Source organism: Eubalaena glacialis, chromosome 6 (assembly GCF_028564815.1).
Source record: "Eubalaena glacialis isolate mEubGla1 chromosome 6, mEubGla1.1.hap2.+ XY, whole genome shotgun sequence".
NCBI classification, from domain to species: domain Eukaryota; kingdom Metazoa; phylum Chordata; class Mammalia; order Artiodactyla; family Balaenidae; genus Eubalaena; species Eubalaena glacialis.
The window spans coordinates 2,502,425-2,519,461 of record NC_083721.1 but is presented as its reverse complement, the minus strand read 5'-3'; the positions used below and the strand labels follow the sequence as shown (position 1 = coordinate 2,519,461).

The 17,037-nt window shown below is 44.4% G+C and overlaps 1 protein-coding gene across 5 annotated transcripts in view; it reads right to left on the bottom strand.

The window, feature by feature from the left end:
* HSF2BP (heat shock transcription factor 2 binding protein) overlaps positions 1-17,037 on the bottom strand; it is an 82,905-nt gene that overhangs the window by 39,834 nt on the left and 26,034 nt on the right. For all 5 annotated transcript variants that reach the window (XM_061192828.1, XM_061192831.1, XM_061192832.1 and 2 more), the window contains one exon: positions 7,486-7,603. In XM_061192828.1, the coding sequence (XP_061048811.1) occupies positions 7,486-7,603 (118 nt within the window). The remainder of the gene's footprint in view (positions 1-7,485; positions 7,604-17,037) is intronic.

Here is a 17,037-nt window from a genome sequence, read left to right as displayed (position 1 = left end):
AAAAGAACCTAGTAGAACTTACAAGAATGAAAACTTTAATAATCAAACTGTAAAACTCAAGGGTAACTGACACCTGGGAAAGGAGAAATACTAAACAGAAAAGAGAGCTAAAGAAGGGCTTTCCTGGTGGCGCAGTGGTTAAGAATCCGCCTGCCAGTGCAGGGGACACGGGTTCGAGCCCTGGTCCGGGAAGATCTCACATGCCGCGGAGCAACTAAGCCCGTGCGCCACAACTACTGAGCCTGCGCTCTAGAGCCCACAAGCCACAACTACTGAGCCTACATGCCACAACTACTGAGCCCACAAGCCACAACTCCTGAAGCCCAGGCGCCTACAGCCCGTGCTCTGCAACAAGAGAAGCCGCCGCAATGAGAAGCCCGCGCACCGCAAAGAAGAGTAGCCCCCGCTCACCGCAACTAGAGAAAGCCCGCGCGCAGCAACAAAGACCCAACGCAGCCAAAAAAGAATAAATTAAATAAACTTTTTAAAAAGTGAGCTAAAGAAATTGCAGCAAATGGAGCAAAGCTAGGGAGGAGGAAGCCCAGAAAGGCAGGTACCAGACAAGGGGAGCACTAGCGAGCATGCAGAATCTGCCCAGGCTGCAGCCGGCTCTGACCTGCCACTGGACGAGGCAGACACTACGGAGCCCAGTGGAGAGTGAGAGGAAACCACGGAACGAGGCACAGATTTGGCACTGGCCACCTCAGGGGAGCCAGGGTTTAAGAGTCAGGAAGAGCTAACTGCCTGTTAGGACAAACACCAGTTCTCTTCAGGAAAAGGTACCAGAGCCCAGAGCCCACAGCCCATCTCCTGCAGGGTCCTATGTGTGCACGACCGAACATTTAACCAGCAGGGCCGGCCAGGGTGAGGAGAGCAAGGCGCTTGCTTTGGTTGCAAATGTAAGGGGTGCCAAAAAAGCTTAGTAACCAAGGTTTTTAAAATATATTGTAATGCAACTTTTAAAAATCAGAACTACTGTAAAAATTCCATAATAAGCAATATATCAAAATTTAAAATCAAGATGGGATCAGTAACAGTACCATGCCAAGACATATTAGAGCCTGAGGCAAAAGGAAAATCAATAATAGCGATTCAGTCCATTAAGAAGGGATCAATTAAATTATGGTACACGCATACATGCATGCCATGAAAAATGTTTATTACAGTTTTCTGTTAAAATAGCTGGTTTCCCCACTAAGCTTTGTTTGTCAAAAGCAAGCTCCACGGCTGATTTGTCTTTACAGACACATAGGCTGGTACAGTACCTGGGACATGATAAGCGCTCGGGTTCAATATGGAAAGCGAACCAGCTCCCAGCGATTGAGAGCTTCAGCAGGGCAGCGTGCGGAGACGGTCTGTCTCTCCTCCTACTTCCATGGGCATTTTCAAAGTCAAGGCAATGCTACCGTCCAAGAAGATAACACCAGACTAGCACCCTTGAGAACAGTAATGCCCAGGTCTCAAATTACGATTTTCAACCTCCCCACAGGCCACAAAATGAGCCAAAATTACAAATGTTTTCAAGTTTTCCTGACAATTTTTACACATATCCAAAATCTATGCACTAGTAACCATTTAATGAGTTATTAAGGGATGTTCAAACGTCGTATTCATGAGGAAAATTCAACACATTAACTAGAATTTTCTGAGATCTCTAATCCAGGATCTCAAGAAGAGAAAAGTTCAGATCACCAACAAAGATAGTTGGAATTCCTTAAAATTCAATGTATTTCCTATGCTGCTTTCAGGCTACAACAGCAAGAGTGAGTCACTGCAACAGAGATCGCGTGGTCCACAGAGCCTAAAATACTCTATGTGGCCCTTTAGAGGAAAGCTTGCCAACCCCTGCTTTAGAGAATGAAAAGAAAATAAGTCAATCTTCTCTAGATCTTAAAAGGCAAAGTTAATATCTGGATGATGACTGACATATGGGGCAAACTCCAGATAATATGTCTAGTTGAAATTCTTCATTGACTGCTGTTTAACTTTGAGATGGCAAAAACACAAACTGACAAATGTCTCTAAAATTTCACATTTGGTCACAATCAGCCAACCTTAAGAAGCTAAAATGAGGGACTTCCCTGGTGGTCCAATGGGTAAGACTCTGCGCTCCCAATGCAGGGGGCCCGGGTTTGATCCCTGGTCGGGAAACTAGATCCCACATGCTGCAACTAAAATCCCGTGGGCCACAACTAAAACCCGGCACAGCCAAAATAAATAAATAAATAAATATTTAAAAAAAAAAAAAAAAAGAAGCTAAAATGGAACAAAAGTAATTGCCACGGCCATGGTGCCACCTGACTTCGTGTTACTGCCAGGCTACATCTTTCGGAAGACCAGACACTCCTCCAAGGTCACACCACGACTTAGCAAACAACAAACCCTGAACCACTTCCTGTTTCTTATGCAAATGCTTTCTATTCCAACATTTCTACTCCAACCAAAAGTACTCTGTAAATAATATATCAAAGTTCCAACTGTCAGGTCAAAAGAGACTGCCCATTCAATTCACTCTTCTGCTACTTCAGTATTAAAAGGAAATGTCATTTCCCAAACTACTGTAGTACTAGGAGTCATTTTTTTCTTCCAATGACAAAAAAAGTAGGTAAATTCTGCTTCCTACCATGAACCTAAGCAGAAGATACATTATAAATGGATTAATGGGCTGCAAAAGAGCAATTTCCCCATCTCTGCAGTCTTGAGAATTTTAGAGGCATCTGACATTGATAATAAAAGGACTGAAAGCAATGCTAAAATAAAGGTAGTAGTAAACTTAAAATGCTACGAAAGTAACTCTCCTTGAATGACAAGGCCCTCTCTCCACCTAGATACACAAGGCCTGCGCCTGGAAGCTGAGCTGGCTCTCCTGGTGAGAAGTCAGAAAGCCCTCCAGACAGTCTGACATCCAAGGCTGAGGCACTCAAAGTAAAGGTGATGCAAGTGAGGTACCTTATTCTTCATTGTAAAAGAAATTATAACTTGTAACCTAGAAGCAACAAAGAATAAACACACCCAGTACTTCAAAACAAACCAACAATAAAAATAAACCAAAAGGCATGACTTGTGATGTCTACTAGCCTGAAACAAAACCCACAAATCAGTCATCCAAAACTGACTAAAATCTAAAGTAGCCAAATTAGCACCATCAAGTAATTTTAAGGAACAAAGAGTAATAAAATTCTTAGAGAAGACTACACATGTTACATGAGAAAGAAGCAATTGGCAGAGCAATACAGGCAGACACTTCAGACCAGATGACGGACAGCAACTCGCAGTTAGAGGCCCACCAATTTTTAAAGAGGATACAGTAACCGACTAGTGAACATGCTTGTTTTAGACTCGGGCCCCCTCCCCAGTCAAGGCAGAGCTTAAAAATCTGTGGCCTATACCAAACGTAATCCTAATCAAGTACCTTAGATTAATTTTTATACACTACTTAACAGAGAAGACACACAAAAAGACAGAACAACACGACACCCACCTCCCTGGTTAAGAAAGAAACCTCCTCACCAGAGTCAAATCCCCTTCGTGAACTCTGTCTGAACTCGGACTTCAGGCAGGTGGGAACCACTATCCTCGTTTGCTACGGGAGAGAGGCGTGCGTCTCCACATACCTTTACAGCAAATGTACAGAGCCGGACGATCCTGTTCGCCACGCTTGTATCAGCAGCGCCTACTGCAGTAATCTTCCCCACCACCGTGAGAGGTCTGTCCGTGTTGGTTTGTATAGCTCGAATGTATTTTCACTGATGTGTCCCAACCTACTGATCACAATTTATTTCTCTATTCTCCAGCTGACAGAGGTTTAGGTCAGTTCCTAGTGTGTGCTATAACAAACACAGCTGCTATGAGGTTTCTGCACACGTGTCCTGGGGTTTATGGGTAGAACTTTCCCTGAAGTAAGTATGCAGAAGTGGGTTACCTGTCCCAGGCCTGTGTCAATAAGGACTGGTAAAATCATAATGAAGGATGGGCAATGAGACAAAGTTAATGAGAAAGTTAAGTGCAAAAGAAACCAGGGAGAATTTAAAAGGCTGGAAGTAATCCTAATTCCTGAAATCCAGATCTCCGATGAGAAACAAAAATTGTGTTTGTCCAGCTCCTACTGAGTGTCAAGGGCAACGGCAACACCAGTGTCACATGACAGCAGCGGGGAAACAAGCCACAACCAGGAGTATCTGAGGGTCCATCGTACGAGGCTCAAGGCCAGCATGACACCTGGTGGCCCTCGGAATCCCAAGGTCAGTGTGCAACCCCAGACACAGCACAGAAACTGCCTGTACCAGACGCTGTGTGTGCCAGGCTGATGCCCCATGGCTGGAGGTGGAAGGAAAAGGACCGATGATGGTGAGGATGGGGAATCTCTGGACACTTCACACCCCGAGTGCTGGCTAAGTAAGAAGAAATGCACAGAGAAGAGGTGGACAAGAGCCCCTGCCAGGCAGCACTGACTTCCCCAGCCTTGGCAGACAGAGCCTGGTCTAGGGCCGGCCTGGGGTTGCCCACAGTCCTATCAAGTGGCCATATGGAGCAGACACCTGAGAGGCTGATGTGAATGTTAAAAATTATCAACAGAGAACACAGACCTGGTTGGTGTAGCAAGAAGGTCAACCCCTTGAAGGTACGGAAGCCAAGGCTTAAAAGACACACCACCACAGCAAGCAGCGACCCAGCCCTCCTGCTGGCAGCAAAAAGCACCTTGAGAGGCCCTGAGGGCCAGCTGGTGTCTCACCACCAGATGTTGGAAGTTTCTAGATTTGGAGAGTTTAAAAAGGGTCTTCCAAAAAAAAAGGCAGATAAACTGGAGCTATCGAGAAATTAAATGGCCTGAGAAGACGTAACCCTGAAAGAACGCACAGAGGCCAAGTCACAATGTCCCACTTGTCACCAAAGAGGTGGCCCTGGGGCCCCTCGGTAGAATGAAGTCTGTTATAAGGGGCCACTAACCCCAAGGGCCCACGGGGACTTCAAGGGAAGCAAAAGGAACAGGGCAACATAAGCCAGCCCTTCATTCCAGGAAAATGTGTCATGTCGTGGAAAATCCAAAGCCACCCAAATCCTAGCAGAGCTGGCAAATGCTCTGATATGGACCCTAGGGCACTGCTGAAGGTGATCACAGCACAACTGGGAGAAAGTCGGCTGAAAAGGAGCCAGTGGGAGGGAGAACTTGGAAATGCCGAAGCAAGAGATGACAACTAATTGAGCAAAATCCCAGAGGGCAACTAATCAAAAGCACAGCTAATCAAAACCAGAGGTGGAAACCCCAAAAGGCCACATGAGAGAAGAAAGTGAGGGTGAGAGGGTATAAACAAGTGAGGCAGCGAGATGATAAAGCTCAGGCCCACAGCCCTCGGTTCTCCCTGGGGAGCAGGAAGGAAAGCCACCTGCTGGGATAACTGCCCCCGCCCCACAGAGGACCGAAGAACAGCGCAGTGGTTGGCGTCACAGAGAGAGTCTGAGTCTGACCCAGCCACTGTGGAGATTAAAGGGGCACTGATAAGGATGCAGAGAAGGGTTCCAGGGGGGACTCAGGACCAGGCGAGGGTGAAACGGCATGACTCTGTGCATTTGAAACCTTCTCCTCAAGCATCACCGCAACCAGCAAGGGAGAAGGCGGATGGCTGGTCCAGGGTCAGAGCATCAGGAGGTGGCGGTGAGGGACCCAGGTTAGCTGGGCGGAGGGGAGGCCGTGGAGGAAAGGGAAGCAGGGAGCAGCAGGCGTCTGAGCGAGGTTCAGGGAGTGGTGGGAGGAGGGAGCTGAGCAAGAGAGTACGTGTCCAAGGACCACGGCGGGGCCACCACCTCAGAGGCTGGAGATCACGTGATGATAAACCCAGGGCCCTCTGTGTGCTATTGTAATAATGAATGTGTGTCACAATGTACCTGTCCAAATCCACTGAATGGACAACACCAAGAGTAAACTCTTAGGTAAACTATGGTCTTTGGGTGACTATGATGTGCCAAAGTAGGTTTACCCTCGGTAAAAAATGCACCATTCTGGTGAGTGATGGTGATAACAGGGAAAGCTACGCATGGGGGGCGGGGGGGAGAGGGGTATATGGGAAATCTTTGCATCTTCCTCTCAATTTTGTTGTGAAACTAAAACTGCTCTAAATAATTATTTTTAAAAATCCCCATCTCTGGGTCTGAGGCACCCAAGCTGCTGAAAATAAGCAGCCTTTGATCATGAAGGTGGCAAGGAAAGCAAAATCCCCAAGAAAAAGGCAAACTACAATCAAGGCATGGAGAGGCCAAAAAGAAAAGGAAGTTTGCTTGTAGTACAAGAAGGGTCCTAGTTCCGGAGGACTCAAGGCTGGACGTTAGTAGCGATGGAGAAAAGTGGGTAAACGGTGTGCATATCAGAAGGCGGCCACAGAGAACGGAGCGGCAAGACCTGCCTCAGGCCGCTTTGCACAGGGATCCCAAGAGGGGTCTGAGGCTGACAGCCCGCACACAGCTGTGCTCGGGGGTCAGATGGAAGACTGTCAAGTAAGCAAGTAAATGTCTCTGCAGGTGGACTGGGAAGAAGACCAGAATTTTAAGAACCACCAAACCAACAGTTTACCACTCAGCCCCCAAACCCAGGGTGGCACTGACCCACACAGAAAGAGACATAAAACACCCTGGTCACATTAAGTTGCCTGGTCAAGGCAGTGAGACTCTGCAGATACAATTAAGGTTACTAATCAGCTGACGCTGAGTTAATCAAAAGGGAGTTTATCCAGTTATGCCAAATATAAACCCGTGACCCCATCAAAAACAGAGAGTTTTCTCTGGCAGGTAAAAGAAGAGGAAATCCAAGAGGTTCTGAAGTGTAAGAAAGGTTCGGCGAGCTGTTGTGACTTGAAGATGGGGTGAGGTTACGTGATAAGGAATTCAGTCAGCCCTGGAAGCTAAACGTGGCCCCGCCTGACAGCCAGCAAGGAAACAGGGACCAGAGTCCTATCAATGCAGGGAATTGGATTCTTCCAGGAACCTGGATGCACGTGGAAGAGATTCTTGTGCAGAGCCTCTGGAAAGGAGCCCTGCCTGGACAACCCTTGATTTGGGCCACTTGAGACCCTGTAGGGAACCCAACCAAGCCAACTCAGACCTCTGACTTACAGACCTTGAAGTAGGTGTTGTTTCAGCCAATAAGTTTGTGGTAATTTGTTAAACACCAGTGGAAAATAAGTCCAGATTCTGGCTCCCGGAAGTGGGGTGCTGTCAAAACCATCAACTATTCTAAGTTCACCCTGAAGTTCACCCATGATAGCATTTGGGACTCAGTGATTGCCCTAAGGCGGGAACATTCCTTTTGTTTATATTATTTTCCTAAAATAGTATTGAATAGAGAGTGTATCCCTTAGTTCTCCGGGAAATTTGTTTCTTCTATTTTTTAGAACTATAGCCAAATTAAGTGCATTTGCTTGAAAAAGGGGCCCAATCAGCAAATTCTAACTACTATGTAAATAAACATGAACTTTTAAATATTATCCACCGTACACTTTGAGTTTGGTGCACTGTCCCGGTTTCAAGTCTCCCAGAAGCTGCAGTATGGTGTCCAAGAGCACCCGACTTGAGTTAACCAGGAATTCACGACCACTTGCTATGGCAGCTACATCTGCAACATAAAGATGAAACAAAGCATCAAAAGTCTGTCCAAGATAGAGGATGTGTTGCTGTTTTTCTCCTAGCAGACCTAATGAACACACAGAATAGTTATCCACAGAGCTGACAGCCCAGATAGGGTAACTGACAACCACAGCAGTTACTAAAACGGTGAGTGACGTCCGCTGTGATTAGCAAATGCCTCGGTGGTGGAACAGAGCACTGGGTCTAAATATGTCTGCAGCCTGACCACAGCACAGCAAGTGGACATCAGGCTCCAGAATACTGGATTAAACAGCTATGGGCAGTCAGGGTCCAAACAGAAGGTAGGGGTTGATTACTTTATCTGGGACCAAGGACACTAAAATCCACTTTCAACCCTGGGAGTGAAATCCTAATGACTCTAAACCAGAATACCAAACTGAAATCATGAGGCCAAGAGAGAATACAAAAACTGATTCCAAAAAGAAATTTTTCTAAACTGTACATCCTGCTGTGGGTCAGCAAGTATCACGTTTCTTCATGCTTGAGGCCCCACAGAACCAGCCTGGGGACCAGACCAAGTCACTACACGGGCTCCCATGGACACCGCTGCAGATAACGCTGGCTCCATCACATTCCCAAATACCTGTGAGGACACGTCAGTGGTCCAGAATATTTATGTATGTGTCGGTAAGATTTTTCTTTAGTTAGGTCTAACAATAAAGCATGATTCAAAGTGACTAAAATTCCTAACCCAAATGAGCCGGCCAGGGTGGAGACAAGCAGGGCAGCAGCAGCCTTGTTCTCCTGCCTTCAGCGGAAATGCTTCTAGTAATTCACATTTAAGTGCGGTGTCTACTGGATGATTCCAGCAGAGATCCTCTGCAAGTTTAAGGAAGTGTTTTCTATTTTTAGTTTGCTAATAACTATCGAGAATGGAAGATGAATTTTATCACTGATTTGTTCTGCTTTAATGGTAACCTAATGGCACAATATAAAATTTCATCTATGCTACCAGAACAACTTTATGGAATCAGATCCCGGACATTCCTATTTATTTTTGTTTATCTGAGCTGAGGAGGATCAAAAGAGATATATTAAAGTTTCCTAAACCTAACAGATTTTTTTTTCCCATTTCTGCTTGTCCTTCCAGCACTTTTTGCCTCTTTCCTTGCATTGGTGCTATTTGGTATATAATTTCATGACAGCTATAACTTTACTGAAGACAGGACCCTTAACTGATACAAATGTAACCTTCTGTGTTCAATGAATTTGAACCTGGTGACTCTATTTTCTACCATATGAAACACTCTAGTTTTACTAAAGAAATACTTGGGGGGAAATGAAGCATTTGGCATCATAAACTCAAAGTCATTTTAAGGTAGTTTTTTGGGGAAGACATTCTTCATGTTAAGACTACATACGGGAACCCCCCAGGAGAACATACATTCTAGCTACATACTTTAGTAGTTTCCAGAGACGACATCCCAGCAAACCACGGCTCTGGTCTGCAGACCTTGGGTTGTTCCTGCCCTAAGACTCAAGTGTGACCAGCAGAAAGCAGCACAGCTGCTGCGTGACTTTCAAGGCAAGACAGAAAGAGCCTGGCAGCTTCCACCTCCGTCTCTCGCCACTTGCTCTAGGAGCCCTGGGTCGCTAGGAAAGAAATCTGACTCTCCTGAGGCTGCCATGATGCAGACTACAGAAAAAGCACACAGTGGGAGAAGCCTGGGACTACACTAGGATAGGAAGATGTCCCACTGGCCCCCAGCTGTTCCCATCCCTCAGCAATTTGAGTCACCCCAGCTGAGGCCCCAGACAGCAGAGCAGCAGCAAATCCTCCCTGCCAAGCCCTGAGAAAGTTGCAGGTTCCCGAGCAAAATAAGTGACTACTGTTGTTTAAAGACAAAGTTTGGGGGCAGTCTGTTACCCAGCAATAGATAACAGGAACATCACTAATACATCACTGAAGAAAAAAAGTACACTGTATCAGAGCAGGCAACAACACCCAACAAAACACAACAAATTTACTGGTAAATGAAGTCCCCTATCATGTATCCAGTATTACAATAGCAAATGCCAATGCTACATTCCAAGCAAACTATGAAGTAAAATAAACGTGAATAAATTCCTGCTCAGATAGCTCCAGTATTTGTCAGTCTGTCTGGGATGCTTATGAGTCAACCATAGGACTACAAAGGATTGCTGGTTTAATTTTCTGTTAAAATGTACTTTTTTTTTCTAGGTTCATTTTTCTTTAAAGTTTATAAATATTTCTAGAAGTTACCATAGTAATTATATAATTTAAGAAATGAAACTAGTGTGAATTATGTATGCTGATAAAAAATATAAAGAGTTGAGGCATATTATGGCTGATATTTTTGCTTTAGGTTGTAATAATTCTGTCTTATTTTCGACAATAGAACTAATAATAAGGTACTGGCATAATGACAGTCATACAGGTCAATGGTAGAATTGAGAGACCAGAAATAAACACTCAAATTTATGATCAACTGATTTTCAAGAAGGGGATCAGGACAACTGAATGCAGAAAGGATAAAAGAGTAATCTTTTTAACAAATGGTGCTGGGACAACTGAATACTCACATGCAAAGAAATAAAAACTGGACCCCTACCTCACACCATACATAAAAAGTAACTCAAAATGGATCAAAGACCTAAATGTATGAGCTAAAATGATAAAACTCTTAGAAGAAAACACAGGAGTAAATCTTCATGTCCTTGAATTAGACAATGGTTTCTTAGATATGACAACAAAAACACAAGCAACTAAAGAAAAAACACACTGGATATCATCAAAAATTAAAACTTTTTTGCTTCAACAGACACTATCAAGAAAGTGAAAAGACAACTACAGAATGAGAAAAGTTTTGCAAATCATACGCCTGATAAGGGACTGGTATCTAGAATATACAAAGAACTCTTACAACTCAATAATAAAAAGACAAATGACAATTTTTTTTAACATCTTTACTGGAGTATAATTGCTTTACAATGGTATGTTAGTTTCTGCTTTATAACAAAGTGAATCAGTTATACATATACATATGTCCCCGTATCTCTTCCCTCTTGCATCTCCCTCCCTCCCACCCTCCCTATCCCACCCCTCTAGGTGGTCACAAAGCACTGAGCTGATCTCCCTGTGCTATGTGGCTGCTTCCCACTAGCTATCTATTTTATGTTTGGTAGTGTATATATGTCCATGCCACTCTCTCACTTTGTCCCAGCTTACTCTTCCCCCTCCCCATGTCCTCAAGTCCATTCTCTAGTAGGTCTGTGTCTTTATTCCCGTCTTGCCCCTAGGTTCTTCATGACCATTTTTTTTTCTTTTTAGATTCCATATATATGTGTTAGCATACGGTATCTGTTTTCCTCTTTCTGACTTACTTCACTCTGTATGACAGACTCTAGGTCCATCCACCTCACTACAAATAACTCAATTTCCTTTCTTTTTATGGCTGAGTAATATTCCATTGTATATATGTGCTACATCTTCTTTATCCATTCATCTGTCGATGGACACTTAGGTTGCTTCCATGTCCTGGCTATTGTAAATAGAGCTGCAATGAACATTTTGGTACATGACTCTTTTTGAATTATGGTTTTCTCAGGGTATATGCCCAGTAGTGGGATTACTGGGTCGTATGGTAGTTCTATTTTTAGTTTTTTAAGGAACCTCCATACTGTTCTCCATAGTGGCTGTATCAGACAATTTTTTTTTTTCTTTTTATTTGGTTGCACTGGGTCTTAGTTGCAGCTCGTGGGCTCCTTAGTTGCGGCACGCGGGCTCCTTAGTTGTGGCATGCGAACTCTTAGTTGCAGCATGTATGTGGGATCTAGTTCCCTGACCAGGAATTGAACCCAGGCCCCCTGCGTTGGGAGCGGGGAGTCTTACCCACTGCACCACCAGGGAAGTCCCTCAAATGACTTAATTTTGAAATGGGCAAAGGACTTGAATAGACATTTCTCCAAAGAAGATACACAAATGGCCCATGAATACATGAAAAGATGCTCAATATCATTAGCCATCAGGGATATGCAAATCAAAACCATGACAAAGTACTACTTCGTACCCACTAGGGATGGCTATAACCAAAAAAATAATTTTAAAGTGTTGGCAAGTATGTGGAGAAACCTCATGCACTGCTGGTGAGAATGTAAAGTGGTGCAGCCACCGTCAAAAAATGGTCTGACAGTTCCTCAAATGCTAAAAGTCATATCATATGACCCAGCAATTCCACTCCTAGCTGTATATCCAAGAGAAATGAAAACATATCTCTACACAAAAACTTTTACACAAATGTTCACAGCATCATTATTCATAATAACCAAAAAGTAGAAACAACCCAAATGTCCATCGATTGATGAATGGATAAATGTGGTATAGCCAAACAATGGAATATTATTCAGCCATAGAAAGGAATGAAGTACTGGTACATGCTATGACATGGACACCTTGAAAACACTATGCTAAATGAAAGAAGCCAGTCACAAAGGACCCCATGTTATATGGTCCCATTATATGAAATGTCCAGCACAGGCAAATCTATAGAGACAAAAAGTAGATTGGCTGCCTAAAGCTAGAAGAATGGCAGGATTGGGGAATGATGGCTGAGGTTAGCAGGGCTTCTCTTTGGGTGATGAAAATGTTTAAAAATTGATTGTGGAGACGGATGTACAATTACATGAATGTACTAAAGCCATCAAATTATATACTTTAAGTTGGCAAATTGTATGGTATATTTTTATCTCAATAAAGCTGTTAAAACGTAAATACAGTGATAATAACAGTGGGGCTGTGGTTGTCGTGTTCGGTGGATCACTCGGTCTCTGCTGCTCATTCTGGGCCTGTTCTCTATAAACCACTCATCTGAAGCACTAACACTACATCACAGTTTTTGAAAGAAACATAAGAAAGTTTCCTCTATGAATATTGTGCCTCTGATTTACTGTTTGGTTTTTGTTTCTTTGCATTTGCTGTGGTACTTTCTTCTCAAGTCAATTATTTGGCTGTCAGGGTGGGGAGTGGGCCAAAGGCCATGGGTAATCTCAGTCTGGAAACTACCACTGTACACTATGTATGGAAACCCCCTTAGAGCTGGAGGGAATGCCCAGTCCCACTGGGAAGTGGCTCCCAGAATCCAGTTTCTCTCCCACTTGAGTGATCTGGCTTCTGTGGTGAGAAGTCAGGCTAGAGAGAAACACCCTGTAACCTGAGGGCCAGCTGAGAGGGGTGAGTCTACTGTCCTTCCCTGCTTGCTGCTGTCAGTCTGCAGTGTCAACATGACTCCTGGGAAATGTTCCCATACCTCTTACAACCTCCTCACGCTTCCACCTGCCAAACCTGCCTCACCGGGCTGGGTAAGTTTCCACCATGGAGTGAGCACGCTCTGACTGTTAGGACGCCCAGTCACAGAAAAATCAAGGGCAAGGCCTATGGTGACAGAGTGCCACTGCCAGCCAAATACTATCACCTGTTGACCCACCATGAAGGAAACAGCTCCAAGCAGAACCCCCAACTTTCCTACGGCTCATCTACAAGCATAATTCCTGTTCTTTCAATTTGTTCACATTCTTTCCCTTAACATGCAACTGCACCCTCAGGAAAGAAAGACTCCCAGCATCTTTCTTTTCTCCCAACCTGTAACTATGACTCTGAGACCATTATCAGAAAGATACTCCTCCCTTCTCTGGGACACAGCCCCTGCAAAGTTTAATGGACAGATGTTTATTTTGTAAATGGAACAGATAAAGAAAAGGCACTACAGAACGATAATTTTTAGAAGTCCCAGAAAATTCTCCTATACACAAATTATAGCCACTCTGAATATTATTTGCCCATACTATGTATGATTCAAGAAATAACCAAAAAATTAACTGTAGTCCCAGAATCCCTATCAGTAAAAGATTCTATGGACACAGTTAAACAATTGGGGCAAAAGCCAAAAGACTCCAGATGATTCTTCTCATCTTTACCTCATCTTCTCTAGAGCTGAAGCCACGGAAGGCCATAGGCCACCAATGACCAGCTTAATAGAAAAAGGACTAGTAATTCCTCGTACCAGCCCCACAATCGCTTAACGCTACCTGTTTAAAAAAAACTCTAATGGTTGCAGATATGGATTTGTCCAAAATCTGTGAACAATTCCTCTTCTCCGTCCTGCCTGGAGCCACTTCTTTACAGGAACAGATTAATGCTCAGGTCTCTTTAGTGTCACATTCTATAAAATTGGCCAATTTACTTGCCTTCACCTAGAAAAGTCAACAATTCACCCTGAAAGTTATGTCCCCAGGGATTCACTGAAGTTCTATCCTACTTCTCTCAAGTCTTAATCCCAGATCTTAAGGATACAATGGAGCTCTTTGTGGGGTCCTTCTGATCCAACACATACATAACCTCCTCTTACATTCCATTAGTCTGGAAAACTCTAAGTCTGACTGTGTTTATCTCCTCACTGAGCTAGCTAAAAAGGGACATGAGCTTCCAAAGAAACACTCCAATTCCACAAAACAACAGCTCATTATCTAGGCCACACTCTGTCAACTGAAGGAAGGGCATTATCTAAGGAAAGATTACACAGTAACCCAAATTATCCAAGACAGACCACTGAAAGACGATTAAGAGAATTTCTGTGATTAACTGGATATTGTAGATAACAGATACCAAATTCTCCTGAATTAGCAAGACCGTTATATGACTAGACTAAATCAAACATGTCAGAAGCATGCCCAGGGTACAGAGAAACCAAAACAGCCTTCAGCAATCTCAAAATCTCTCTCAACAATTACCTCTAATATCCAGGAGTATCATAAACCTTTCTGTCTATGTACATGACGGGTTAAGGCGGTGCTCTAGGGCAGTAGTCTCAAAGTGGCAAGGGAGGATGACTTTGCCCCCAGGAGACAACTGGCAACATCTGGAGACATTCTCAGTTGTCACACCTGGGGGTTGCTTCTGGCCTCTAACGGGCAGAGTCTAGGGATGTTTCTGAACTCCTACAATGCACAGAACACTCCCCATAACAGAGAATTCCACTGCCGAGCCTGAGAAGCACTGCTCTAGGGACGTTAACTCAATGACACGGCACACACCAAAGGCCCACTGCCGCTCAGAGCCTGTCACCTGATCCAGGAGGCAAGGCTCATGGCCCCCTTTTCTCAAAGCAGCCACACAAGTCCAGGGCTGGGGCAGACCTTAATCATCATCTGGGGTCTAAGACTCTTTTCTCAGAAGATGAAGCTGAGGGTCACAGAGTCAAGAACACAGGGCTGGTCAGTGGCAGAAGCAGAACTGGACACTGGGCCTCAATCCCACCCACCCACCACACTGCTCCCCTGAGTTGGAGGAGCCAGGAGCACTGCTGCTCACTGACCCAGGGTGCTCTGCTGTCAACTCTGTGAGACTGTTACGTCCACAAAAGATAAGCTGGATCCAGTCCTGCCATAAATTATCAACAATCAAGAAGTAATTTGGGGGAGTTCCCTGGCAGTCCAGTGGTTAGGACTCGGTGCTTTCACTGCCAGGGTCTGGGTTCCATCCTGGTCGGGGAACTAAGATCCTGCAAGCCACGCAGTGTGGCAAAAAAGAAAAAAAAAAAAAAAAAAGGTAATTTTGATTCTGTAATCATTACCCAACATTGTTTGAATGAATAAACCCAGAATTAACAGGCAAGGAGTGCAATTATGACTTTCAAATGATCAAAAAGTAGTTCGAAAAATAAGTTTTCCACTTGAAAGCTAAGCAAGTTAATCTTCACAGGGCTGTGATAATAATCTGCCATCTTCTTTTAAGTTCTGTATTTGTCCACTTATAAAAGTTGTTGAAGGGACTTCCCTGGTGGCACAGTGGCTAAGAATCCGCCTGCCAATGCAGGGGACACGGGTTCGAGCCCTGGTCTGGGAAGATCCCACATGCCGTGGAGCAACTAAGCCTGTGCTCCCCAACTACTGAGCCTGCGCTCTAAAGCCCGCGAGCCACAACTACTGAGCCTGCGTGCCACAGCTACTGAAGCCCGTGCGCCTACAGCCCGAGCTCTGCAACAAGAGAAGCCACCACAATGAGAAGCCCGTGCACCACAATGCAGAGCAGACCCCACTCGCCGCAACTAGAGAAAGCCTGCACGCAGCAATGAAGACCCAACAACAAAGACCCAATGCAGCCATAAATAAATAAATAAATTTATTTTTTACAAAAGAGTTGTTGGAAACAATCCCACCCCCATGTCAAAAAGGACCTTGGTTTACAATGTGTTACCACTTCACCATAGCTCAGTAACATTCACAACAATGTGTAAGGTAGTCAGAGCAGGTATTACTATTCCACTTTGCAGATAAGGAAAATAAAGTCCAGACAATTTACATCCTGGGAAGTGGACTAGCTGGGCCTGAAAATCCAGACACTTTATACTATTTTAATCTATTATTAAGAACAGTGACTATGGATGAGTAAGAAATTTCATAATTTCAATGTTTAAACAAATCCTTGACATCCAGTTCTTGCTTAGGATACAGTAAACTGAAAAGAGCTACACCTCCATTCTTTAAAAGGAGCAGGTTAGATAATTCAAAAAATCACAACTTATCTCGAACACATCAGAGTTGAGGCTGAAGGTCAACCAACTGATATGAAAAATAAGAAAAGGCAGGTGCTGCAAGGAGAGCTGTGAGGCAAGCACTGGCTCACCTGGGGCAGGCGCTGGATGCCTGATAAGCCAGCCAGAAAAATCAGCTAAAAGGTTTAGCAAATTGCCAGACGAGCGGCTGCCTGGGGCTGCTGGTGGGCAGAGGGGTTGGCTACAAAAGGAAGGGGTAGGGCAGATGGGGAGATGAGGTGGAGGTAGTGGAACTGTTCCATGTCTTCACTGTGGTGGTGACATGACTGCATGCATTTGTCAAAACTCACAGGACTGCAAAAAGGTGAGAAAAAAACTGTAATGGGTGAGTTTACTGTAGGTAAACTTAGAAGAAGAATCGTTGTTTTAGAAGGCAGAGGAGCTATCTGACAGCTAACCAAGGTGTCTGCTGTACTGCCTACTCCCCGTGGGACAAAGTCTTGGTATCTGACACACATAAGGCCCCAACGCCTCTGGAGAGCAGCACCAACGTAGTACGTAATCATCCCGAATGATTCACCAGCGTGTAAGGGGAATGCGGACATGCCCACGACCAGGCAGGGAAAAACAAAGCCAGGCTGAGCTTGTCTGCTGGACAACAGGCTGGCAATTCAAGCAGCTCAAACTCACAACTCAGCAGAATGAAAAGTCACATACATCATAGACCTTTGAGGTCACTTGCAAATAGCAGAAAATCTAACCATCAAATCTGCAAATACCTTCTGCTAAAAAAGAGAGCTTAAAGGAATATTAAAAGGTGGAGCAGTGCAAGCCTCCACCAGCTGAAGGCGCTATGATGAAAGTGCATATTGCCGTCCTCCAGCAGATAAAG